This window comes from Lepidochelys kempii, chromosome 2, assembly GCF_965140265.1.
Source record: "Lepidochelys kempii isolate rLepKem1 chromosome 2, rLepKem1.hap2, whole genome shotgun sequence".
Lineage (NCBI taxonomy): Eukaryota > Metazoa > Chordata > Testudines > Cheloniidae > Lepidochelys > Lepidochelys kempii.
The window spans coordinates 43,976,684-44,003,133 of record NC_133257.1 but is presented as its reverse complement, the minus strand read 5'-3'; the positions used below and the strand labels follow the sequence as shown (position 1 = coordinate 44,003,133).

The 26,450-nt window shown below is 40.5% G+C and overlaps 1 protein-coding gene across 1 annotated transcript in view; it reads right to left on the bottom strand.

Moving 5' to 3' along the window:
* Positions 1 to 9,141: 9,141 nt before the first annotated feature.
* CDH17 (cadherin 17) overlaps positions 9,142 to 26,450 on the bottom strand; it is a 61,360-nt gene continuing 44,051 nt past the window's right edge. Inside the window, exons 9-17 of the mRNA XM_073329319.1 lie at positions 25,160 to 25,375; positions 23,657 to 23,733; positions 21,828 to 22,019; positions 19,653 to 19,897; positions 17,081 to 17,211; positions 14,541 to 14,777; positions 11,313 to 11,429; positions 11,077 to 11,193; positions 9,142 to 9,242 (exon numbers count right to left, since the gene is read on the bottom strand). Coding sequence (XP_073185420.1) covers positions 9,142 to 9,242; positions 11,077 to 11,193; positions 11,313 to 11,429; positions 14,541 to 14,777; positions 17,081 to 17,211; positions 19,653 to 19,897; positions 21,828 to 22,019; positions 23,657 to 23,733; positions 25,160 to 25,375 — 1,433 coding nt within the window. The remainder of the gene's footprint in view (positions 9,243 to 11,076; positions 11,194 to 11,312; positions 11,430 to 14,540; positions 14,778 to 17,080; positions 17,212 to 19,652; positions 19,898 to 21,827; positions 22,020 to 23,656; positions 23,734 to 25,159; positions 25,376 to 26,450) is intronic.

The window sequence follows — 26,450 nt, the reverse complement described above, 5'->3', positions numbered from 1 at the left end:
TGGTGTGGGAAAGTGAATGGGGACAGGTTATTTACCCCTTCACATACCACAAGAACCAGGGTCAAACACTGAAATGAATAGGCAGCAGGTTTGAAACAAACATAAAGAAATACTTCTTCATACAACATGCAGTCAGCCTGTGGAACTTGTTGCCGGGGGCTGTTGTGAAGGCCAAAAGTATAAGTGGGTTCAAAAAAGAATTATATAACGTCATGGAGGGTGGGTCCAAGATGGTTAAGGAGGCATCCCCATGTTCTGGGGTTCCTTAAATCTCAGACTGTTAGAAGCTGGGACTAGACGACTGGGGATGGATCATTCAATAATTGTCCTGTTCTGGTCATTCCCTCCGAAACATCTGACACTGGCCACGGTCAGAACACAGGATACTGGGCTAGATGGACCGTTGACCTGACCCAGTATGGACATTCTTAAGTTCTTATGATTTAAACTGCATCAGAGAACATAGAGGTTAAATATTAGGAAAAGCTTTTTAGCCATAATAAGTCAGCTAGTAGAATATATCAGTAAGGGAGGACATGAAATCTCATTCATTGAATATATTCAGCATTAACACATATTGGTCAGGGTTGGTTTAGGAATAATTAAATTTATCTGATTATGACACTGGAGGAAGGAGCAGATGACTCAGTAGCAGTCCTATCCACTCCAAATTATTGTATGAATAATAATTGCAGTATTCACTGAAAGTTACATGACACTACATTGGTCATCGTTCTGCTGAGTTAATTTGCAGTGACATCCTTCGGAACTGCACTTGTTGTGTATCGATTCCCCTGTGTATCGCCCTATGGTTCTGCTTACCCTATTGTATGTATAACAGTGTAACCGATTTTAGCCATTCTGCATCATTTGGCTGACAAATACCTAGCAATGTACGAACAAGTTGTTCAGCTACAAGTTCAAAGATCTGCTGTTACATGTTTTTTATCTTCTGTTTTGCTTTTGGAACATGTAATATAATGAACAAGTTAGAAATGTTTTTCCTGGCTCAAGTCATTTGAAATTTTGTTTACAGAATCTAATTCTTCATTCTGAGTATCTTCAGGCATTTTCAACTGTACTCTGAGCGTTCACGTATATAGCTGTAACTCACTGGTCAGTGGGTGTTATATGTCCCTTTATATACCCAATCAGTTAAGTATGTGATTCTGTTTACTGCGTCTAACTAGAGGACCTGGCTTTATGGTTCAAGCAGAAGGCTTATGAGGTCTCTAGTCCATCCTCTAGCATCAGCCAACTCGGTGACCATGACAGAAGTGGGGGCTTGTCTGGGATTTGAACTGCCATGGGCTTCAGATGCTGGAGATGAGTTTCGTCCATTGAGGGGTAGTATGTAATCTTCTGGTCAGTGTGTGTTGCCCATCCCCTCTCTGACCAATGCACATAGGATCCTAGTCAGTTACAGCCACTGCATGGTGTAACAATGTACTAGTTTTAACTAAAGTTGCCACCCAGTTTTGAGGAAATAACAAGAGAAACTGATTTTTCAAAAAAATCTTCCAAAACTCCTTATGAATTCTACTTAAGAATATCTGTTAGACAGGAAGGATGGGAAGACACCTTTGCAGTACAATCAATGTGAACTATAAGATTTTATGGGCCAGGTTCTTAATTCCTCCTAAATTCCCTTTTTCCATACTCCACACACATGATATGGAATGTCTTATTCCAGATGGCAATACATTTCTGCTAGTTCTAACTGGCAAAGCAGTAGATAATGTAGTGTAGGGTGCAATCATGCATCAGCCTGGAGACTGGCTGAGTATCAGCTAGGTGTCTTTCATGTAGAGTGTCTATGATTATATGACTAGTATAGATGTACTGTATTTTAAAAGCAGGAATTAGGACACTTTCCCCCAATAACTGCAGTTCTATGTCATTTGTTCTACAAATTCAGATTAAAATCTTTTAATTTTTATAACAAACATGTTTACAAGAGAACTGGAAAAAATATACTTCCTGTCAGTTTAACAAATGCAAGTCATGAATTTTGGACATAATCTTTAAAGCCTTATGACTCATTAATCTTGTAAAGAGAAGTAGAATGTGTTCAAACATTCTTTCCTATCTTTGAGCCTAATAAAGAGAACTCTACATATTTAAAGGAGAAGCCATCAAAAGGAACAGAGTCAGGGGATACATTCTCAACTGTTTTCATCATTGGTTGGCTGTGTAGTGTTGTCCTTTGCAGAAAGAATGTGACTAAAGTCCAAAGTGATCAAAGATGTATTAAAAGTCTATTCTTCCACCAATGACTTGGGCCAAACCCTCCTGTTCTTTTTATTACACAAAACAAAAAATCAGTCCCTGTCCCAAGGGCTACTCAAGTTGTCCCATTAATTTCTGTGTGTAAGGTGGGCAGGTCTCTGATCCCATTACTAGTTTCTGCTAATTACCTTCTGTTTATAGCAGTAGTTCTGTGTGGGGTTTTCTGATTACAAAACTTGATCAGTTGATAATAGTTGGTGGGTGTGTATTATATATATACATACACATAGAGGTACGTGTTGCATACCTGTTGCTGAAGCTTGAAAAGTGGATTTAGGACAAAATTATAAAATTTAGGTGCCATTAACGATAGACATCCAAATGGCTAAAGTTTTAGAAGTTTGGCCTATGTTGTCTTTCAGTCTTAAGAAACAAGTGTGCTTCAGTCTTTACAATACCGTTCATAAGTGATTTTAGCTCTACACTGAAAATTCAGTGCAACTGTACTTTGGAAGCATTACCGCTCCAGTTGAGCGCCCCCTCTTGGCTACTCACCAGACTGCTTGAGGGGATCCAGCTGTTGAATCTGTGCATGTTTTAAAGCCTAGAGTCTGAACAGAATCCAAACACTGCCCCAGGTACCCCTAAGAGCCCCTCAGTGCCAAATGGTTTGTTGTCCTGTAACAGCAACTCCTAACCACATTGCTGTCATAGTATTTACCTGTACAGAAGGTCGTGTAAGGTATCAAATGAAAGCTTATATCATACTGGTCACCACAAGCATGGCATGATGTATGTATGGGTGATCATGAATAAGTTATATGTATGTAATAAAAAATATGTTTAAACCATGTAAACAGGCAGAGTTGATAAACAAGTTTGTCCTAGATAAAAGAATGTTGATTTACTGTCTTCCTAGGCCTATGAGGTAAATTAAGCACTGTAAAAACCTAAACATAATGGGAACTGCATTTGCATGTAAGTCAACAGGAAAAGCCAGGCTGAGCTCGATGTGAAATCAGCATGGGAGGATATGGCAGACTACAACCACAAGGACTTGTCCTATCTCTAATCTAAACAATTAGTTTTTGGGGAAATATAAGGAGAAGCAAAAAGACACTTTGTTGTCCATTTCACTGAGGGGCACTCTTAGTGAGAGGGAGTGATTTGCGACTATTATGGATTATGGCTGTGATTGAAAACCAGCAAGTTCTGCAGAAAGACTTTGAGGGTGAGAAAACTGCTTTAGCTAGAGAAATGTAGCCTGCTAAAGTTATATATTTAGTCTTTTAGAAGAGTGATATACTTTTGTTTTATTAGTAACCACTATCCTTGCTGATTTCAGAGTAGCAGCCGTGTTAGTCTGTATCCGCAAAAAGAAAAGGAGTACTTGTGGCAACTTGGAGACTAACAAATTTATTTGAGCATAAGCTTTCGTGAGCTACAGCTCACTTCATCAGATGCATGCAGTGGAAAATACAGTGGGGCGATTTTATATACACAGAGAACATGAAACAATGGGTATTACCATACACACTGTAACGAGAGTGATCAGGTAAGGTGAGCTATTACCAGCAGGAGAGAGGGGAACAGGGGGAGACTTTTTGTAGTGATAATCAAGGTGGGCTATTTCCAGCAGTTGACAAGAACGTGTGAGGAACAGTAAGGGGGGGAATAAACATGGGGAAATAGTTTTACTTTGTGTAATGACACATCCACTCCCAGTCTTCATTCAAGTTAACTGTATCCACTTTGCAAATTAATTCCAATTCAGCAGTCTCTCATTGGAGTCTGTTTTTGAAGGGTTTTTTTGTTGAAGAATTGCCACTTTTAGGTCTGTAATCAAGTGATCAAAGAGATTGAAGTGTTCTCTGACTGGTTTTTGAATGTTATAATTCTTGATGTCTGATTTGTGTCCATTTATTCTTTTATGTAGAGACTGTCCAGTTTGGCCAATGTACATGGCAGAGGGGCATTGCTGGCACATGATGGCATCTATCACATTGGTAGATGTGCCGGTGAATGAGCCTCTGATAGTGTGGCTGATGTGATTAGGCCCTATGATGGTGTCCCCTGAATAGATATGTGGACACAGTTGGCAATGGGCTTTGTTGCAAGGAAAAAAAACTTCAAAAACAGACTCCAACGAGAGACTGCTGAATTAGATTTAATTTGCAAACTGGATACAATTAATTTAGGCTTGAATAAATCCTGGGAGTGGATGGGTCATTACACAAAGTAAAACTATTTCCCCATGTTTATTTCCCCCCACCCGCCTGGCTGTTCCTCAGATGTTCTTGTCAACTGCTGGAAATGGCCCACCTTGATTATCACTACAAAAGGTTTTTTCCCCCGCCACTATCCTGCTGGTAATATCTCACCTTACCTGATCACTCTTGTTACAGTGTGTATGGTAACACCCACTGTTTCATGTTCTCTGTGTATATAAAATCTCCCCACTGTATTTTCCACTGAATGCATCCGATGAAGTGAGCTATAGCTCACAAAAGCTTATGCTCAAATAAATTTGTTAGTCTCTAAGGTGCCACAAGTACTCCTTTTCTTTTAGAGGTAACAAGGTGACTCATAGTCCTGAGCACTCTGAGAAAGTGTTATACTTCTGTCTTTGAGATCCATAGGCACATTCTTGGGCTGCAGCCCTCTGCCTAGCGCCCCCTCCTGAGAACTGCGACCATGCTACCCATTACCAAACCCCTGGAGTCTGTGTTGATTCTTCAGTCTTCCTCTGTAGTTTAAACACACACTTTTGCAGAACTCCAGCTGAAAAGGTGCTGAGGGCCCATAGTTTACCACTTCAAGGGCCATGTGAATAGTGTAACGCAACACACACAGACTTTGCACATGATTCTAAAACCATTGCTCTTTACTTAATTGCACAAGAAATATGCAGACGTATACAATAATAATAAACTCTACATGCTTTTTCCTGCCTCAGTTTCTTCACCACTCTGGAGTGTTCTTTGGGCTCGGGTCCAGGGTCCTCTAAGGCCATGCAGGGTCCTTCTGCTGCAGTGCACGTCTTATGTTCTGAAACATGGATTCTTCCTCCCACCCACCCCCAGTTTGCGTTCTCTGACCTTGGCGAATGCATCCTCTTCCCCTCTCCTGCCCAAAACTTCCTTTGTGTCTTTCCCCTGTGACTCCTTTTAAAACTTTTAGCCCCTCGAACAGGTGGCTCCCATATCAGCCTCTTCAGGTGATCCCAGACTTTGATGCTCGGTGACCACTCCCCTGAGAAACCAATTCTCCTGGGTAGGAGTCGGCCTATTGTTTAGAGTGATTCAGTTTCAATGGGACATTATCATTGGCCCTCTATTGTCAGCCCTTTGCCATCAGCCTTCGGAATGCCAGTCCAGCATAGTGGTAACAGGAGAGAGAAAGTAAAGACCCGTACATCCAAAATGGAGCCTGCAGTCTGACACAGATAAATGTAAAGAGCCCCCAAGATCAAACAGAAGTCATAAGTTGTACGTACAGATTCTCCACATTCCTCCTCCTCAAAAAAGAACAGAGCAGGGTTACATGCCAAGTACCCCAGAGATGTTCTGTAATCCCACTTCTAGACAGAGTATCTGCTATTACTGATTAATTCAAATTCATACATTCAGTCAGTAAACACTTGCACTGATTATATATACACATACACACACGTACCAATACACAGTTTTATGACAAAGGGGCAGAGTAAGTATGGGCAAAATGCCTGGGCCCACTTATGCTTTTGTCACTTCAATACTTCTGACTGGTAGGGGTGTCCAAGAGAGACTGGTCCCTCTGCAGGGTGGATCTTGGCACTGCAGTGCTTCTGGGAGATGAGTGGTCCCTGTCCTGCGGCAAGGTTGAATCTCACTATTTTCTCCCAAGACCAGTCCCCTTCTTCATACTCCTGGAGAGAGGTGAGTTGCGCTTCCTCCTCACTGGGATCAATTACATCTTGATTGACCACTGTGAAACCATACATTAAGAAGAACCTTCCCCCCTTTTCCATCTTCCCCAAGTGATTGTTTCACACCCCTGTGGGGATTTTCACACCCTCTGGCAGGTATCATGAGTTTAGCAGTATTCTTTACCACCCTCAGGTTTCCTTCTCCCAGCAGAGGTCTTTCCACCATGCCTCAGTTTCCCTGCTCCCAGCAGGATTTTTTACCCTAGATGCAGTCTGCACAGACTTTGTTTCCACAGTAAGGAATAGGCAGAGAGCATGAGCCCTGCGGCACTGAGCATGTGTCAGGCTGTGCTGGTCTTACAATGGCAGTTCCCAGAAGGACCCAGGCACTGTAGATTGATAGCAAAGCATGTTGGGAAGAGAGGTTAATAAAGTTCACTTGCCTTCCTCAATACAGACTCAAAAAGGAACAGATCCTATTCTCTGGCAGCAAACTTCTGCCAGGGCTAAGTATGGGCCGAGAGCTGCAATAGAGTTCTCAGCAGAGAGTGAGCCCATGAAGGAGCTTGGGAAGGGCTGAGCTGAAGAAACCTGTTGAAGGATTGGGGAGAATGCCTAAGAGACAGGCCATCAAGCATGGGAAGTAGCCCTGAGGGACAAGTAAAGCAGAAACCTCTGAGGCTCGAGATGCTAGCAAATTTAGTGTTTCGGGCCTCAGTGTTGGAGCCCCTGGTAGGGAGAGGGCACAGGCTGTTCTGTGCCTTAATAGTGCCACATAGAAGTGGTTTTGCTGAGACCCCTGCAACCAAGTGCAAAGGATTGTTTGTAGACCACTAGTTGCAAGAAGGGTGAACCCTTGTTGAGGGGAGGAGGTTGAGGTCTCACAGACCTTGAAGACAGGGCTGTGGCCCAGGGAGGATGAAAGACTTTGTGAGGTCCCTGCACTGAAGGATTAAGATATGGAATGGTGGTGTTCTCTTGTGGACTTTTCCTTACCTTAGAACAAGCAGACGTTTTAATTTGTCCTGAAGGCCAAACTATCCACAGCTGGGAGGGAAGCTTTGCAGAGAGCAAGGTAAATTACTCAAAGGAGGTGAGGAAACTGAGACAGCGGCTGCATCTCTATAGGATGAGGTAAGAGCTCTGTGACAGAGCACAAGAAATGTAGAATCAGGCTCATAGTGTCAAACTCAATAATACAGTATAATGTCTTCTGGCTGGGGTGAATACAGGTGAACCACAGAGCGTATTTACCTTCCTACAGAAAAGTGAGGTGTCCTAAATGGGAGACAGTCTGACTGAGTGAAACTAAAACAGAAGTTAAAACAAAATGGAACTTTTGCATATTTTCTCTTGAGATAGAACCACATTGGTATATACAAATACAGTGGTGGTCTTTAGTTCCTAATAATTTATTTTATTTATAAAAATATAAATACACTCATCCCTAACACTGCACCCTCTCACGTAATTTAGTGTCACAGTTATCAAACACAATGGACTGTTCTTCCCATCATAAAATACACTTCAGCAGATGAAATAACCCCCACAGCAAACAACCAAAGCTCTCCAACCTTCAGCAGCTGGACAATGTGATGTGGTGAGACATGGCTGAAGGCCAAAAGCAACGTTTTTATTGGCAGTACTCTAGGAAAACATATTTTAATGCAATGCTATCAGAGTAATGTTCCTTTCCTTCCAGATCTGTACATTATACAAACTTGACCAAAAAATTGCTACGTAAACACCCACCCTCCCACATCCCTTACCTCCCTTTCAAAAGAACATAGCCTTTCAAATTTGGGACATAAGTGCATAATTTGTAAGTTTTTATTCCCTGCTCAAAAAAACAAACAACCCTTCATTAGCGTACCACCAAATAATGCATCAATATAAGTCTGTTTTTTAAACCAATTGTATTTTCTTCCCAGAATGAGACCTATGGGCCAAATGGAGTTCATTGAAATCTAAGATATATCTCGCAGGCGTAGACATCTTCAATGCATAGGTACACTACACAGATATGATAAGTCCCAGAATGCAATTACCCCATCATGATATAATCAGGCATGAATTAAGTACAGCCCACTGGCTCCTGGCAAGTTACTATTTCAGGTCTCTTTTATGGAAAGTTTTGTGTTAAACCCTGCCAGCAGCGTTGGTTTTCTATCCTTGTTTCATGGACAGGCAATAAATCCCTTGGGAGAACATATAATTACTATCTAATGTGCACAGAGCCAGAAGTTATTTGCAATATTATAATACAGTAGCACATCAACCAATTTGTACAGTCTTTAAACATCTTTCTTTTTTGTTCTTCTTGGAACACTAAAGGAGGACAATGGTGCTTACACAAACAATATAGACTATCCCAGTGGATACACGCAATAAAGGGAAAATTAAAATACCTACTATTTCACTAGCCTAGGTTGCTTAACTTATTGGTGAGTCACAGTAATTCTTTTTGTCCTAAATTTACAAGAATAATGTAATAATACAAGCAGGTGTGGTCCAAGTCAGAATATCTCCAGGCATAGCTAGCTTTGGGTAGCAGTTAAATTTATTGTCAAGGGATCCCTCCCACTTTGTGGGAGAGCCCTAAATTTAGTGTAGGACTTCATTTAATTACACACTCTCTGCACATTGATTGACACTCTGTTAACTTGTTGTTGAAAAGAGAATTGTAGGAAAATGAAAACTTTCTCTAAGAATATAGAGCAGTCAGTATTTACTAATAGTTTCCACACTAACAGGACTATAAGTCTTTCTGGGATCACAGCTTTTTGGTACCAGCACACGTTAACTCCTGGCAAGGGCTGATATTTTTATTAATGGCTGCCACTGTACATTGTATATAGATTTTATAACTGAATCTTAATATCTAATAAAAGTGGGGAACAGGGGGACCCTGCATATACATGTTTGTGTCAAGAGTTTCTGAAAATACATTTATGGGAGGTCTGAGTTACAAAAGTCATTTGTTCCCCTAATAAAATAAACAATGATTATGTTAATGTTTTCAGTTCAGATGGCTTAGCTGCATTTCTTTTAAGTCCTTTATTTTTCTTGTATTCCAGTCTGAGAAATACGCCTCCTACAATAAAACCTGAAAGAGAAGAAAAATCATGGCCTAATAAAGGAAATTTTAAAACATTCTTAAAGTATTTCAGCAAGGGATTAATCTTCATTAATATACAACTATTCACAATACTTTCCCATCCCTAATTGGAACTAAATGGATTTTAGGGATATAGGAATTACCAAACTGGACCAGACTTCTGGTTCAGTTGCTTCTCTCTGATGTGGGAGGTTTCTTCCTTAATCCCCTTCAGTTAGAGGTTATTTTATGGCCTGAGGCATGAGGGGTTTTATCCCTTATCATTTTTCTTATCCTATCCAGTATAACTGTAGATGTTCTCATTATCAATATAAATGTTCAGTCTCTTTCTAAAATTGTACTAAGCCCTTGGGCTCAATGATATTTTGTGGCAATTATTGCACCGTGTAAAATTTTTTCCTTTTTACCAGTCTTAAATTTATTGTTTTTATTTTCAGTGAATGTCCCCTTCTTCTTCTCTTCTGAGAAAGCATATGAGTGGCTGAGTTATCCTCTGTATACCATTTATTACTCTGTACGTCTTTACTATGTCCCCTCTTATTAGTCTCCACTCTGCTCTGAACAGTCCTAATCTTTTCAATCTCTCTACACATGAAAGTCTTTCCAGATCTCTTATCCTTTTCATTGCCCAGCTCTGAACCCCCCGCTAAATCTGTCTGAGTGGCTATGGTTCTTGCTCCTGATTCAAAGGGGAAAAAGTCCTTTATATGTGTGAAAGTGAAGCTGTATGTTTGGCACAGTAGTTTATTTTTAAAATCATGAGTCGTATACAGGTTTTTTTACAACTTACTTTCACTGGCCTCTTTAAAGTAGGCTAGCATAGAGCTGGACAAAATGTCTTCACTGAGTTTTCTGGCAAACCAACAGCGAATAGAAATTTCAAGTAAGGCAGTGATGTGGGATCAAGTCCTTAGTACTAGGAGTCATGTTTTGCTATTCCTGTTAATCTAATTTTCCTGTGGTACGTTTTGTCTCTAGTTCATATTAAATGAGAGGTTGGATGAAGGTATTACAGGGAAATCGTGATTTCAGAGGTTTGAACATAGATCTGATGTAAAGGCTTTCTCTGGCAACCACAAACTCTGATCCTGGCTTTTTCCATTCTCTTAGCTTTCTTTGAATCACACTATATCCCCTTTCCCTCTTCCATCTTCTAAGGACCAAATTATAGTCATAGGTAGTTTTTCTTCTTCCAGAGGCTTGTGAATTACACACCAAGTATCATCACAAAATCTTGGTTTCCCTTTCCTAGTTGCAGGGCAGAAAACTTGTTTTCTGGTGGCCATTCTTTTTTCCTGTGTAACTGAGGTAATTGAAAGCTGACATAACTTCTTTTTATATCATCTTCTAAGTTTGATCCCTTCGGATATGATGTCTACATTTTATTTAATTTCAGCTTTTTGATATTTTCACTGTCTCTAAATCAGAGTCACAGTCTGCTGACTGTAGCTATGCCATCCAAAAATCACAGACTGTGCTCTGAATTCTTTTGTTTATTTACTTACTGGGCAGGATTGGTGGGGGGAGAGGGGAGAGGAAGAGACTGGATCTCATCAGTCTGTCATCCCTACTCCTTTTGTGCTTAAGCTTATTAAAAGAATACTCAAAAGCATTCTGTCTTGTTTTGGGGGGAAAGGTATACATCTGTTTGCCTTCATTCCATCAGCTCATGCCTAGCTGAATAAGATCCTGTGCAATACAATCTAACTTTACAATCATGCTTGTTGGCACCATAAATGTTGGTGTCCCACAGGAGTTAAAACAATGAATAATGTTAAACTGAAAAGTTAAAGTAATCATGTCTCTAAGAAATATCACCTACCGATGGATATCAATACTCCAAGAAGAATACCAACTGCCATGCCTGTGCTTGGCATCCCAGAATGGTTTTCTACTTCTATAAAACATCTCTTCTCATCTGTACACCGGCAAACGTTTACTGCAGTCAAAGACAAATGTCATAAGATTAGTGGAATCGTTTATCAGCCCGACAGAACTGTCCATGAATATTGCCGTTTTCTGTAAACCAGCCCCATAAGTGCTGTGTGTGTAACATACCTTGAAGATTCAGGTTTCCTTCCCGGGGTGGTTTTCCGTTGTCGTTAATTGTTAATGGAATGCTATAATTTTTCTCCTCTAGATTAGTGTGCTTTGGGGAAAGGTAAGCGTGGGTGCCTGTCAACATGGAACAGGACATACACATCAGGACAATGACAGGTTTCAGAGCAGCGGCACTGCTATGGGTACCCGAATGGACCCACAGTATGCCAACATTTTTATGGCTGATTTAGAACAACGCTTCCTCAGCTCTCGTCCCCTAAAGCCCCTACTCTACTTGCGCTATATTGATGACATCTTCATCATCTGGACCCATGGAAAAGAAGCCCTTGAGGAATTCCACCATGATTTCAACAATTTCCATCCCACCATCAACCGTAGCCTGGTCCAGTCCACACAAGAGATCCACTTCCTGGACACTACAGTGCTAATAAACAATGGTCACATAAACACCACCCTATACCGGAAACCTACTGACCGCTATTCCTACCTGCATGCCTCCAGCTTTCACCCTGACCACACCACACGATCCATCGTCTACAGCCAAGCTCTGCGATACAACCGCATTTGCTCCAACCCCTCAGACAGAGACAAACACCTACAAGATCTCTATCAAGCTTTCTTACAACTACAATACCCACCTGCGGAAGTGAAGAAACAGATTGATAGAGCCAGAAGAGTTCCCAGAAGTCACCTATTACAGGACAGGCCTAACAAAGAAAATAACAGAACGCCACTAGCCATCACCTTCAGCCCCCAACCAAAACCCCTCCAACGCATTATTAAGGATCTACAACCTATCCTGAAGGATGACCCAACACTCTCACAAATCTTGGGAGACAGGCCAGTCCTTGCCTACAGACAGCCCCGCAACCTGAAGCAAATACTCACCAACAACCACATACCACACAACAGAACCACTAGCCCAGGAACCTATCCTTGCAACAAAACCCGTTGCCAACTGTGCCCACATATCTATTCAGGGGACACCATCACAGGGCCTAATAACATCAGCCACACTATCAGAGGCTTGTTCACCTGCACATCCACCACTGGACAGTCTCTACGTAAAAGAATAAATGGACACAAATCAGATGTCAAGAATTATAACATTCATAAACCAGTCGGAGAACACTTCAATCTCTCTGGTCACGCAATCACCGACATGAAGGTCACTATCTTACAACAAAAAAACTTCAAATCCAGACTCCAGCGAGAAACTGCTGAATTGGAATTCATTTGCAAATTGGATACTATTAATTTAGGCTTAAATAGAGACTGGGAGTGGCTAAGTCATTGTGCAAGGTAGCCTATTTCCCCTTGCTTTTTCCTACCCCCCCGCCCCCCAGACGTTCTGGTTAAACTTGGATTTAAACTTGGAGAGTGGTCAGTTTGGATGAGCTATTGCCAGCAGGAGAGTGAGTTTATGTGTGTGTGTGTGTGTTCCCCCCGGGGTGGGGGGGGTGAGAAAGCCTGGATCTGTGCTGGAAATGACCCACCTTGATTATCATGCACATTGTAGGGAGAGTGGTCACTTTGGATAAGCTATTACCAGCAGGAGAATGAGTTTGTGTGTGTATGGGGCTGGGGGGGTGAGAAAACCTGGATTTGTGCTGGAAATGGCCCACCTTGATTATCATGCACATTGTAGGGAGAGTGGTCACTTTTGATAAGCTATTACCAGCAGGTGAGTGAGTTTGTGTGTGGGGTTTTTTGGAGGGGGGTGAGGGAGTGAGAGAACCTGGATTTCTGCTGGAAATGACCCACCTTGATTATCATACACATTGTGAAGTGATGTGGGGGGGGGCGGAGGGTGAGAAAACCTGGATTTGTGCTGGAAATGGCCCAACTTGATGATCATTTTAGATTAGCTATTACCATCAGGACAGTGGGGTGGGAGGGGGTATTGTTTCATGGTCTCTGTGTGTATATAATGTCTACTGCAGTTTCCACGGTATGCATCCGATGAAGTGAGCTGTAGCTTACGAAAGCTCATGCTCAAATAAATTGGTTAGTCTCTAAGGTGCCACAAGTACTCCTTTTCTTTTATCAGGACAATGAGGGACTGTAAAACGTGCTCAGTTTCACTAAACACCACCTCCCCCTGCAGATGCCCTACTGCCCAGGTCTTTCTTTTTCCTTTTTTTTTTTTAAGATCTAGTGGTTCCCCAATCCATTCAAGCTGCAGTAAAGGGGCTCCAGGGAAGATGCAAGGGCCCCCCAGGGAATAACTCCAGGTGCAGACAGCCTTTGTGTCTGGCACTTAGCTGCCTCCATCGGCTCTCTGCCACCTCTGCAGGGACCCCAGGCACGGGGGATATTCTAGGACAGGACAGGGGTGGGGCAGAAGCCGGGTATGGACAGGCTGGAGGGAGGAGAGGTGGATGTATGAGAAGGAATCAGATGCTCATGGAATTCTTACATGTAGTCTATTCTGCCCCCTGCAAAACCACATAGGGACTTTTATGATCATCTCATCTGATCTCCTGCAATCCATAGACTCTCACCCAGTGCCTTCTGCATCTTAACTTCTACAATACACCACTTCTTATATTCAGAAGGAATTCCACACTCGTGCAATCATTTCAGAATATCTAAACCAACCATCCTCGCATTACACCCCATGATAATCTAACATGGCAGGCTTTCCTAAAAAGTGTCCCCAAGGTCACCTAGCAGGACAGGCCACTCCTCTGATGTATGCAAACTAAGCCAGTATAGTGGGGAAGCCTTCACAAAACATTCTAGCTACAATACATACCGTAAATCTGTAGTCAGATTTTGCACATTGCCACATCCAACATCAAAATATTAAAATGCAATGTCCTGGGAAAAGTATCTAATGCACAGTTTACTCTAGCTGCTCTGTTTCTGTATCAAAAATGGTTTTATACTGTTTATATTGAAGTAGATTCCCACAGCACTTTGAGTCACATGTGTTTCTTCTCTCTTCTTGTGAGAAAAATCCCAGTTTGCTAGCACACTAAATAAAAGCATCATCTCTTACAAATGGGTTTTATCAATGAAAAATAAAGCCAAATACAACAATCTAAAGTGTTGCAATAATCATGTACTCAAATATATATTACTTTCTCAACACACCTAAATATTTCAATGTACAATATATAACACAGAAAGGTCAGAATGAAACAGGAATCCAACCATTTCTTAAATATACACAATAAATGCATGTACATGCTACATTTTCAATATGATTGAAAAACTTACCATCTATTCTAGAAATTTCCCAGTCACTCTTTATATTTTCACCGCCTCCAAGAGAAAAATTGAATTCTGGAGGATACAGTTGTTGATCATCATCGGTGGCCTGGATCTCTGCTCTTGCTCCTCCATGGAGCGGATGGCAGAAGAATAGATGATTACCCTTTGTTAGCCGGGGAGGATTATCGTTCACATCTTTTATGAATAGCATGAAGACTGCTGTGGAGCTCTGAGATTTTTTATCTGTAGAATTTAAAACAGTGCAAAATTATACTTCAGGTCGTGGACTTCAAATTCACAGTCGCTTGGGGCTGGGTTGTTGCTTTTGCAGCTGCAGTGGCCTTGAAGAGAGTGGGTGTGGTGGTGCAACATGAGAGAGGCAGGTGCCAGAGCTACTCCGTCTGTAGAATACAGAGGCAATGAGTCTCTGGAGGGACTGAGCGGGTGTAGTCAGTCAGAAGTGGCAACTAGTGTCACTTTTTTTAAAGTGCTGGGGAGGGGGGATCACACACACCCCTACACTTTTTAAAAAGTAACACTAGCTGCCACTTCTGACTGACTAGTGCTGGCTTCTGAGTGCTAACTGGTGAAAGAGGAGATATATTAAGCCACCATATCCAGCAAGCCCTCTTTGGAGCAGGGAACTCCAGCCTTTTATGTTAAGTGAACACAAGCCCCAGCCTTTTGGCTATTCCCTGCGTGAGCAGGCAAAAGGCAAGATGTGGTTGCCTTTCTTTGCACATCCCAGCAACAGCAGCCCCAATCTAGTTCTTCATCTAAGACCTTCTCTTTCCCCAGTAATGTCAACTGTTCTTTTGATATGTCAAAAACAATGGACAGTATTAAATGTTAAGTAATTGTTGTTGTGTTCAAGTTAGTTAGGGAAACCTGGGTTTATGCCTTAAAAGACAGATTTCAACCCAAATACATCCCAGTCTTGTTAGCCATCCTTGTTAGCAGTGTAGGTGGCAAAATTAAATCCCCTGCCGGTATAAACAAAAGAAATACTATTTTTCAGTTCACCTCATACAAGTACTGTAGTGCAATCTCTTTATCATGAAAGTGAAACTTACAAATGTAGAATTATTATTTTCCACATAACTGCACTCAAAAACAAAACAATGCAAAACTTTAGAGCCTACAAGTCCACTCAGTCCTACTTCTTGTTCAGCCAATTGCTAAGACAGATAAGTTTGTTTACATTAATGGGAGATAAAACTGCCTGCTACTTATTTACAATGTCATCTGAAAGTCAGAATAGGCATTTGCATGACACTGTTGTAGTCGGTGTTGCAAGGTATTGTCACAAAGCTCTGTCCTTGCCTCCGTGGGCCCGTGTTTCCTGGCAGATTTTGCTAGCCTCAGAGGCTCACTGTGACTCTGCACGTAACCCTTCTCTCTCTAGAGACAAGGGTCACAGTCTACTGAGCCATTTTCATCATAAGCCAGCGAGGGAGGTGAGGAGAAGCTATCCTTCCTTGCATAGTCTCTGTTGTTTCCCAGTCTCAGTGATTAATCAGGGGGAAAAGGTTGGGGGGGGGAGCCCAGGCCCACCCACTAATCTGGGCTCCAGCCCAGGGACCCTAATAGTATCAGCTATGGTAGCTGACCTTTTAGAAACATGACATGTACAATTCCCTGGGCTACTTCCCCCACAGCAGCCCTCACTTCTTCAAGCTCCACTTCACCCTTACCTCAGGGCCTCCTTCCTTGTGCCTGATATGGTGTGTACTACTCAGCCTCTCCAACAGCGCAACTTCCTCCCACAGCTCCTGACATGCACACCCACCTGACTAACTGGGAGGCTTTTAACTAGTTTCAGGCAGCCCCTGATTGGCTTCAGGTGTCCCAATCAACCTAGCCTTCTCCCTGCCTTCTGGAAAGTTCTTAATTGGCCCCAGGTGTCTTAATTGACCTGGAGCAGCTGCCATTTCACTTATCCTGGTACCAGGGATTTGTTTAGCCTGGAGCTAATATATCTATCTCCCACTACTTTTCTATAGCCATCTGGCCTTGCTCCTTCTCACAGTATTTACGAGACAGATATGCCAAACATTCACATGCCCTTACATGCTTCAACTTGTATCTTGCATTATTTTTTATATCTTTTTTACAGTGCAAATATTTATAATCAAAATAGTAATATAAAGTGAGCACTTAACACTTTGTATTCTGTGTTGTAATTGAAATCAATATATTTGAAAATGTAGTAAAACTAAAATATTTCTAATAAATTTAAAATTGGTATTCTATTGTAGTTTAACAGTGTGATTAAAACTGCAATTAATTGCAACTTTTTTATCTCACGATTAATTGAGATTATTTTTAAATCATTTGACAGCCCTAATCCATATTATCAATAATCTGAAGTTTCATTTTACAGAAAGTAATTCCTAAACGAATATATCCTCCCAAGCATAAACAGCAAGATGCAGCAAAAATAATTTAATAGTGCAGCTTCTATAGCTGTATCAAACAAAGTCAAGGTCTTGCTGTTAGCTGTGTATGTAACCTTGGAAAACAAACATAGTGGTTTCATTGCTTACTTTCTTCTGTTGCAGTGACTTGTACTTTGTATTCATGTTCTACTTCTCGATCCAAAGGAGCATGAGTATATATCGCTCCAGAAAATGTATCAATCCGCAGCCAGTTTCTCTTGTTGCTTTCCAACGTGTATCTTCACAAAGCATAAATATAGATGTGTATATATATATATATATATATATATGTATATATATTCTGTACCAAGCCATAATAATTTTTATAGAGCAAATGTCTCTTCATTGGTTAAACATTAAATTATCTGTACTGGTTTAAAAACTGTCGGTAAATAGCTTGATTAGTAGAGTATCTAAAGGACAAGGATAGAATTCCTTGGGAAAAGTTGATAGTCCTTCCACCAAAAAAGAGGGAGACAACTCAAGAGATGCCCTGGGGTCTGCCCTTCAGACAGGGTTAAAAGCAAATGAAAAAAATATGAGACTAGATGATCAGAGAGGTCCTACTACCATAATCTAAAAGCTGTGCCCTGTGTAAAATGCAGTTATAATAACTCTATAATTGTCATTTTTTTAGCGTTCCCAAATAATTGTCTTTTAAATTTTGATTTTAAATGACTCTAGATCCTTAATTTGCAAAGAATCTTTAAAATGTGACCTGAATAGAAACTCAGTTTAAACGGAGTGTAAACAGTGTTGTTTGACAATTGACTGAGTGTGCAGACAGCTAGCTCAGAGATACCCTGTGAACTGCTCCTATTAATCTCAATAGGATTTTAACTCTGAAGACGAATGATGATTGAAATATCAACATTTAATTCTTTCACGACTGATTGAGTTAACAAAAGCATCTCGTTAATGTGCTTATCCATCGCTTTTTGACATAGTGGCAGATACTGGAGTAAGATGAAGTAGGGTAACTGGTTGTTGACTGGGTTGCTAGGGAAGGGAATAAGGAAATCTCACACCATGCAGACAGGATCAATAAAGCTTAGAGGTATGTAACTCACTGTTGAATATCACTGCCTTGGTTTAAGGATCTACCACTTACTGGGGACACTCACAACATCAGTTCCAGGGACAATGACCCCATGACAAACAGCCACAGTGGAAGCCATCTGAACCCATTCCATGACACTTGCACCATTTAGAAGACAAGCAAGTAAAGAGGCCTTAACCTTAATGGTCAGCAACAGGAAGTATACTGCCTTTTAGTATAGGATAAAGACAAAAATATATTCTATCTATATATTCTACCGGGGGAGGAGAGAGGATTTGTATGAGGCACAGTGACAGAAGAAAAGTGTAGACAAACTAGACAAGGCTGGTGAGAGAGACAAGCTTTCGAGCTTACACAAAGCTCTTCTTCAGATCTGAGAGACCTTCTAAGATCTCTGTGTAAGCTTGAAAGGGTGTCTTTCCCACCCACAGAAAATATTGCCTCCCACACCTTAACTCTCTAGTATCCTGGGACAGACACGGCTACAACACTACTGTCTGTGGTGAGACATGTATTACAGTCACAGGTTTGATCATCAGGCTTCAGTGTTTATAAGTGATTGTTAGTGCATGGCAGAGAGCCACAAGTTGTGACCCTGAGTGTTTCCCCTTCGTGCCAATTTATCAGGGGCAGAGAGGTTGTCAGCCCATCTTTAAATGCTGTCCTGTAGGTGTCACCATTGGCATTCTCACTGAGACAAACCATGTTAATGGAATCAGTGTAAAACATAGATCATTCATATGGGTGGTGCTGGGGAGACCTGAGGTCAGATTCATCATTCATGTAACTCCATTAGCTTGCTTGGAGTTTTCCTCAAAACTAGTTAATGTTATTTTTTATTTTTCCGCAAAACCTCAGTATGAATTATGCAGGAGTAGGGGCAGAAAATTTTTTGTATCCTAAACAGAGGCTTAGACTCTGAGAATTGAACTAAAGAAGACTGATTTGAAAAAAAAAATCTAATGTATTATTGAAATCCTGCTTTAGATGTGTTAAACTCTTTGTTTAGTTTGTAGGTGTGTTCTGCTGCATAAAAAGCCCTAACAATTTACTGGAAAGAAAAAAAATCATTGTCCTCTTGCTTATTCTTAGTCTCCATCTAGGAATATTTTATACACAACTCATTCATTATTAAACCTACTTGAAACACAAATCAAGGCAAAAGGGATTGTTTTCAAGTCAACAGTGTCTTTCTCTGGAGATTTACTTTGGCCTATTTTTCATTATTAATCTCATAAACCATGAGCTCCATTGGAATTATTCTTGCTATAATACAGGAACATACAAAAGGCTTTACCCTAGAGTTTGCTGCAGAGAAGATCATGTACTGCAACAGGAACACACCCAACTGTTTCCATTGTGTTATCTTCCACAATAAAATGTAAACTATACATACATTGAAAAAATTATTGCATTTCCTTGTATTCTGTGTTTGAATGTGTCCTCTTCCTGGCACAGATATTCTATTGCTCTCAACCACAGCATTTCAATCTAGAAGCTCACTGGTTTAGGACTAGATTAACAACTGATGTGAGAATCCCAGTCAATGCTAAAAACTACAAATAAATAGAAGGCAGGGTGTTTTTGTTTGGTTGTGGGGATTTTTGGATTTTGTTTTACCTTATCCGGTCCCCCTCAGGATCATTGGCCGTCACGTTCATCACCAAAGTACCTACAGGAACATCTTCAAATATATCTACTATATAAGTATTCTTGGAGAAAACTGGCACTTCATTCACATCCGCCACAACAACTCTGAAATAGGCAGTGGAGCTTGAATTATACTGTACTCCTTTCACCAAAGGTTCTGGATTTACGGCCTTGACTGTCAGGTTGTACACTGAAGACATTTCAAAATCAAGGATCTGGAGAAATGGGGAGAGATTGCAATAAACAATCATTTCACTGTTCTCTTCAGTAAGAGATTGAGGAATCTCTTGTGTATGCCTATAATCTCCAGATCATTTGAAGATTTCCATCCCTGGGGGAATTGGAAGCACAAGGGTGGGTATTCTCAATGCTGAAGATAAACTAAGAAGTTAAAAGTAAGGCTTTCAGATAATCTATTGATTCTCCCCTAATGTGTAGCCAACAGACACAATGGTACCATCTCCCCTGCTTTGGAGACAGAGTATATCTTAGGTAACAAAGGGATAGGGCAGACTCATCATGTAGGAGGACAACAACACAGCACTAGAAAGAATTATTTCAAAACGAATAGATCTTGGGAGTATCCCTCAGCAAGTAACATTTCCAATTAATTTCCAATTCTATTTATAGAAATAATATTTATTGTTACATACAAGAAGACTCTGGCTCATGATTGGTTGAAAACACAGTTATGCAATTAGTTAATATGTTTCTAATGGTTACATCCTTGGAAAGCAATAATACTGAGGTCTAGAACAATGTCAAGAAAACTGAACATGTGAATGACTGCACCCAAAATGGCTGCAGGTGAGGTAATGAAAACTATATTTTACCCATTAGATGATGAATAATTATTTGTTTGTTTTTGGCTCTCTCTAACTAGAACTGCCTTTGAGAAGGTTAATTTCAAAGGAAAAGCACCTCTGTTTTTTAAACTTATGGTCATAATACAGAGTTTTCCTGGTATTTCTAATTATATATTCACTGACTTCTTGTTTCAGTGAGTATCATGATTTGTTATCTATCAAGGTAAATATTGACTTTGGCTTTATATCCGTCAGTGTTCACTTTAACAGAAAAAAACTCTACATTTGTCCTGATCCTGAGACACGCTGAGCACCTGCAACTCCCATTGTAAAAGTCAAGTATGGGTTGGAAATGCTCCCCAGCTCTAAGATTCCATCCTGGAACAGATATCTTTTACTTAGTATTGTATTACAAACAAATATCTGTGAGACACTGTAATGTTTACTGGCTTAGTTTTCCAGTGACCCATTCATGATATTGCACAACATGTAATACAGTGTTTGCATGAAGAACAAAGATCTACCCTCCAACATGCATCATCATATCTTGTGATATATTCTAAAGAAACAAAAGAGTTGCAATAAGGCTCACTCTTATGTTCAATGTGTCAATATAACTCCACTGACATCAAAGCAAGTTCCACATAAGGAACAAGTGACCCTTGTGTGAATATTTTAATTTATTGACTAGAATGAGTAATTTATTTAACTCTGATGTTCTTGTAAAGATTAAAATATAATTTTGAGTCTGTATGGAGTTTGCCTCAATTGAAGAGACATGGGTAACAGGTACAACATTTGGTGTAAGAGTGATAAAAGACATTCATATTTTGAAGGGCAAAGAAAATGTCTCTTTGTGGGTAACTTGTCTGGAAATCAAAACCCTTTGCTGTGTAGCACTCTACAAATTATTACCAGCTTTGCTATATTGTATGTGGCATAGGGCTGGGATACACTTAACAGTTAAAACACACTTTCTGCTATGCTACAGCCATTTTGTAAAGAGTTATAGATATTCTTCTGGCTTCAGTTACCAATTTTTGTTATATGTTGGGCTTCCTCCTCATTTTTTTCATTTTTCTTAGGATGCAGGTAATTTAATTATTGCTACTGTACTGGCAACTTCCTTCCAGTTCAATATTCAAAGCTTTAGCTCACCACCTTACAATGGGGCACCAATGAGACACACATTTTAAGCTGTGTTTTCTGGAGATCCATAATCCATCAGCAGGCAGTTAAAAAAAAAGATTACTGGAAGTTGTTTAAGAACAAAAAATAAGGCTTAAAGAAAAAATTTATTTGTACTACTGTAATTTAGGAATTAAAGAGATCCCCTTACCTTGTTAATCTTGACAAATCCCCTATTTGTTTGGGGGTCTGTCTCTATAATGAAATTTTTATTTTGGTCTCCCTCTTCAATTTGGTAAATGATTTGAGAGCTCCCAGTGAATGGTTCATCAGCATCTGTAGCTTGAATTTCTAGTATTACTTCTCCTACTGGAGTATCTTCAAGAATAGTCCAATTACCGTACTAAAGAGAAACATGAGACATCAGGAACCATTCAAGGAAATGGCCTTCAGTGCTACAACTTAGTGAAGCATAATCATTAATGAGTTCAACCACACAAGAAAGAAGAGAATTATTTTCTCTATTTACAGATGAGGCATAAAGAGATTGAGGCTAAGATCCTCAAAGATATTTCAATACCTAACTCCCATTTAAATCAATGAGAGTCAGGTGCCTAAAAATGAGAGTTGGTTCCTAAATGTCTTTGAGGATCTGGCCCAAGGTCACACAGAAAAATTATGGCAGAACCAGGAATTCCACCCAGTGTCCCGAGTCCCAGTCCAGTTCCAAAAAGACCATCCATCCTTCTAGTTTTGATAAACATCTGAATGATAAACTCAAAAAGCTGAGTTATGTCAATCAACTGGCTAGAGTGCCCCATTCAATTGGCAAAGATGGGTAGTGGTTGCTATACCAGCCTAAGGTAAGTACTTTATAGTCAGTTAACCATCAGGGATTTCACCCTCAATCGTTCTTTAATTAAAAGTGACTATTTGAAATTTCTAGGCCCTTGTACAAACCTCACACAAAAGATACATTGGACATATGTCAAAAATAAACCTCCTGAACTGCCAACATGCTCCTTAAAGATTTTTTTCCTTAACACTTGAATTAATTTACAAAAATAAATAATACTTCTCATGCCAGCAGTGGTTAGATTGATTTTTTTAATTTATAAACTTTTTTAATCCTTTAAATATATCATAATTATAACTATGTATTTGTATGGTTCATATTGCTATTATTTAGTTCAGGAAAGAAATTGCAGAATATTATTTAATTGAAATGAAATATCTGTAAAATTAAGTCAAGGAGCTACAAAGGTGTAATTGATGTCATAATCTGGCCTTTGGCATGTTTCCTCCAACTATTTAATCTGCCCCAAAGAGCTTGTTACAATTTTTTTTCAATAGTTCTTTTATTAAAAACCTTACATCCTTGTAGTCTAGAAACTGAAGGGATGATGCCAAGTTAAAATATATATATTTACATACATTATTTCTGTATTACTAGTAACATTTTAGTTTATTAGAACTGAGCAAACTTCCTAAATCTAATCCATTCTTCACCATTCATGCTCTTTGTTTGTCTTTGCACTTTCCCTTTGCAGAAAGAAAATAGACTGGTCAGTTTCACTTGTGATTACAGGTAATTTCACTTTCTGGTGCATACGCACTAGCACTGTTTTTGCAATGGTATTGGGGGAAATCTTAAATCCAATACATTTTTTACATTAAGCCATTTTAATCCATTTCATTTCCACTCTCCCCCTCCCCCACTTTATAAAACCTACATTTCAGGCCTGAATTCCCAATATTGTCCCTTTAAATGAACAGTACACATTTTAACTTATTTTCATACTCAAGAATGAACTCTTAGATTTGTGTTGTAAGTCTGTTTACCGCAGCTATTTAGATCTTGTAGACAGGCCTTGCTGCAGAGGCATAATGTTATCTCTGCTGCTCACTAGCAACCTTAACCAATGACCATTGTAGTTAATGGAAAGACGCCCACTGACTTCAGCAGGCATTAGATCTGGCCATAGCTTCAGTAAAAGTTTGTCTTGTAACATCAGAAACAATATTGTGAGGAATACTCACGTCTGATTTTTCAAAGATGGGAATCTGATCATTCATGTCAATGACGTTTATTTTCACATCACACAATGTTGTGAACACTGTACAAAACAGAACAAAGCAATATCACAAGCAACCTTTCTGCAGAAAACCTGAGGTTTTTTTTCAAGTGTTCACAGTGTGACAGGCATTGTACAAGCGTACAACATGGCAATACAACATAGCAATCGAAGCAAAATCCTACTGCTGTCAGAAAGACTGGCCACAAGATATTGGGTGTCACAATTAGTTTATACTTTGAGGGGGGTTCCCTCAGTTCTCCTTGCCTCTTCCTAGTTCTCTCAACATTTCCACCATTCTTTCCCCTAATTCTTTTCCTAAATTTACTTTCACCCCACCCCTGATCAGGAGCAGGAAGATAATGAATTTTCTGTGTTCTTCATAACATGGAGATTGCAAGGAGACTCTTCCCTCCCCCATCCAGAGATACCAGTCTTTTTTTTCCCTATGGTGGGTCATCAGAGAACATTCTGAACTTTGCTTATAGCTGGACCTAAACTAGGTATAATTAGCAGAATGCCAATCAGTGAACTCAGACAGCAGCAGACCTCACAGCCTTGTTTTAAATCCAGGAATGTGCCACAAATGGCGGCGGGGAGGGGGGGGGTGGAGCCCTTAGTATTTGGTTTTTCTGGATCCAAAAAGTCTGCTCTGGTTGACTGTAAATTGTTCAGACACAGTCAGATCCCAGTATTTTCATTGTGTATGTCTTAAACCAGGACTCAGGGAATATCCTAAACAAAATAGTTTAGATGTAATTCGAAATGAGCTTCCAAAACCAACTTCCAAGCCTTTTGAAGTTCTCCTATCATTTGTTTAAACCATGCTGTTTCATTAACGAAGGGGAAATGTAATCCTGCTTACTCTATGTGCTTCTATCTCCCATGGAGGTCAATGTAAATTTTGTAAGTTTTGCTTGGCTAAGAACTGCAGGATGAAGCCCTTAGTCTTTAATGGGAAAAAGTACATACTTTCTATTCAGTTAACCATCAGGGATTTCTGAGCTCTTGGATAATGAGCTTGCAAACCCTTTTTGAAGATGAACTTTTGTTCTGAATATTTGTATAAACCATCTGGACTCTCTGGCTAGCTGCACTGAACTCACTGAAGTTTCTTCAGTGAGACATTAATCCTTTCCAATAAAACCAGTGGAAACATCACAAATCATGCAATCCCTTCAGAGATTCCCATGCAGTAGAAAACCTCTTACTGGAGAATTCTAGTGAACCCTCTGCCCTAGTGCTTGCTGAATTTAATTATCACATTATGAGTCATTTCTCTGTGCATCTTTAAAACAATTAAGTAAAATTCAGTAAGAAGAGCAGCGCTCAATACTGCTGCTTCCTGTAAATGCCCTGTCTGGGAATCCCTAAATCGCTTAACATGAACATCTTGGATACTGAACACTGAAACAGGAAGGCTGACGAATGAAATTATTTCAGCATGTGATGGGCTGTTTGTACTGACCTTTATCGGTCACCTCCACCGTTACAGAATAATTCGAAACTTTCTGCTTGTTTAATGAAGACCTAGAGAGCTGGAAAGTCCCAGCTTCTTGTTGGATAATAAAGAGGTTATCTAAAGGGATTTTGGGGTTCTGCTCCACAATACGGAACTGCAGGCGAGAATTAAGAGTGTTTTCTTTATCCATGTCTGTAGCATACAGAGTTCCAATATTGCTCCCTAGAGTCAAGGAAAGAATGAAGTCAGTTAGATAACACATCTATCAATATATCCTACTTTTTCACTGAATCAAATACTATGGACGATGCCGCTAGTATGAATATAACAGATACTGTAAAAATGCCAATTGCCTGGAAAATACTGTTTGCAATGTTGTTGTAGCCGTGTCAGTCCCAGGATATTACAGAGACAAGGTGTGAGTGTGGTGGGCTTCACTCACCACAAGGGGCCCCTCCTTGTGGCACCTCCTTGTGGATTAGCTCCACTCAGGTCTGATGCCCTCTTCCTTGCATCGTGGCCCCCCTCTCCAGGACTCAGGGTGCTACTTCTTTGTGAATCAGCCCCTCCAGCTAAGTCACTATACGCCTCCCCTTCTGGGGTAACAAAGTCTCTCCAGACCATCTTGTGCAGTTGGCATCTCTGCCACTCCTGTACCACTTCCCAGTGGCTGGTAGAAGAACCCAAGCCTGCTCTCTACACTGGGTTCCATCCCAGGGACCCTACAACAAACAGCCCAGGTCTGCATAGTCCTACCCCTTGCAGCTGTTTCCCTGGGCTTCTTCTTAATTAGCCCTCACAGGCTTTCTTTCCCCACAACTCCTCTGGGATTTACCCTTCTGCTAGGGCTAGAAACCCAGGGCTTATTCTTCCTCCTGGGTTTTCACGTCTCCTCCTCTCTGCTCCCAGAGAGTGACTGCAGGCCCTCTCCCTGCAGCCTCCTTCTGCTGCAAACTTTCTGGCTTTATAATCCACCCTATTCCAGACCAGCTGGGTTTCTTGTTGAGTTAGGCCTGGCTGTCCCTCCAGGTGCAGCCAGGTACCCTGGCCCCTCAGGTCCACATTAAACATTTTCGGGCATGTGTGGGGTAGGCACCCCATCACAGTGACGTAATAGCTTTTATTGGACCAGTTTCTGTTGGTGAAAGAGACAAGCTTTCAAGCTACTCAGAGCTCCTCTTCAGGTCTTGAAAAGGTACTCGGAGTGTCACGGGTAAATACAAGGTGGAACAGATTGTTCCCTAACCCGCAATAACAACAGATGCAAAACCTGCAGACATATCTCCACTGCTACGGT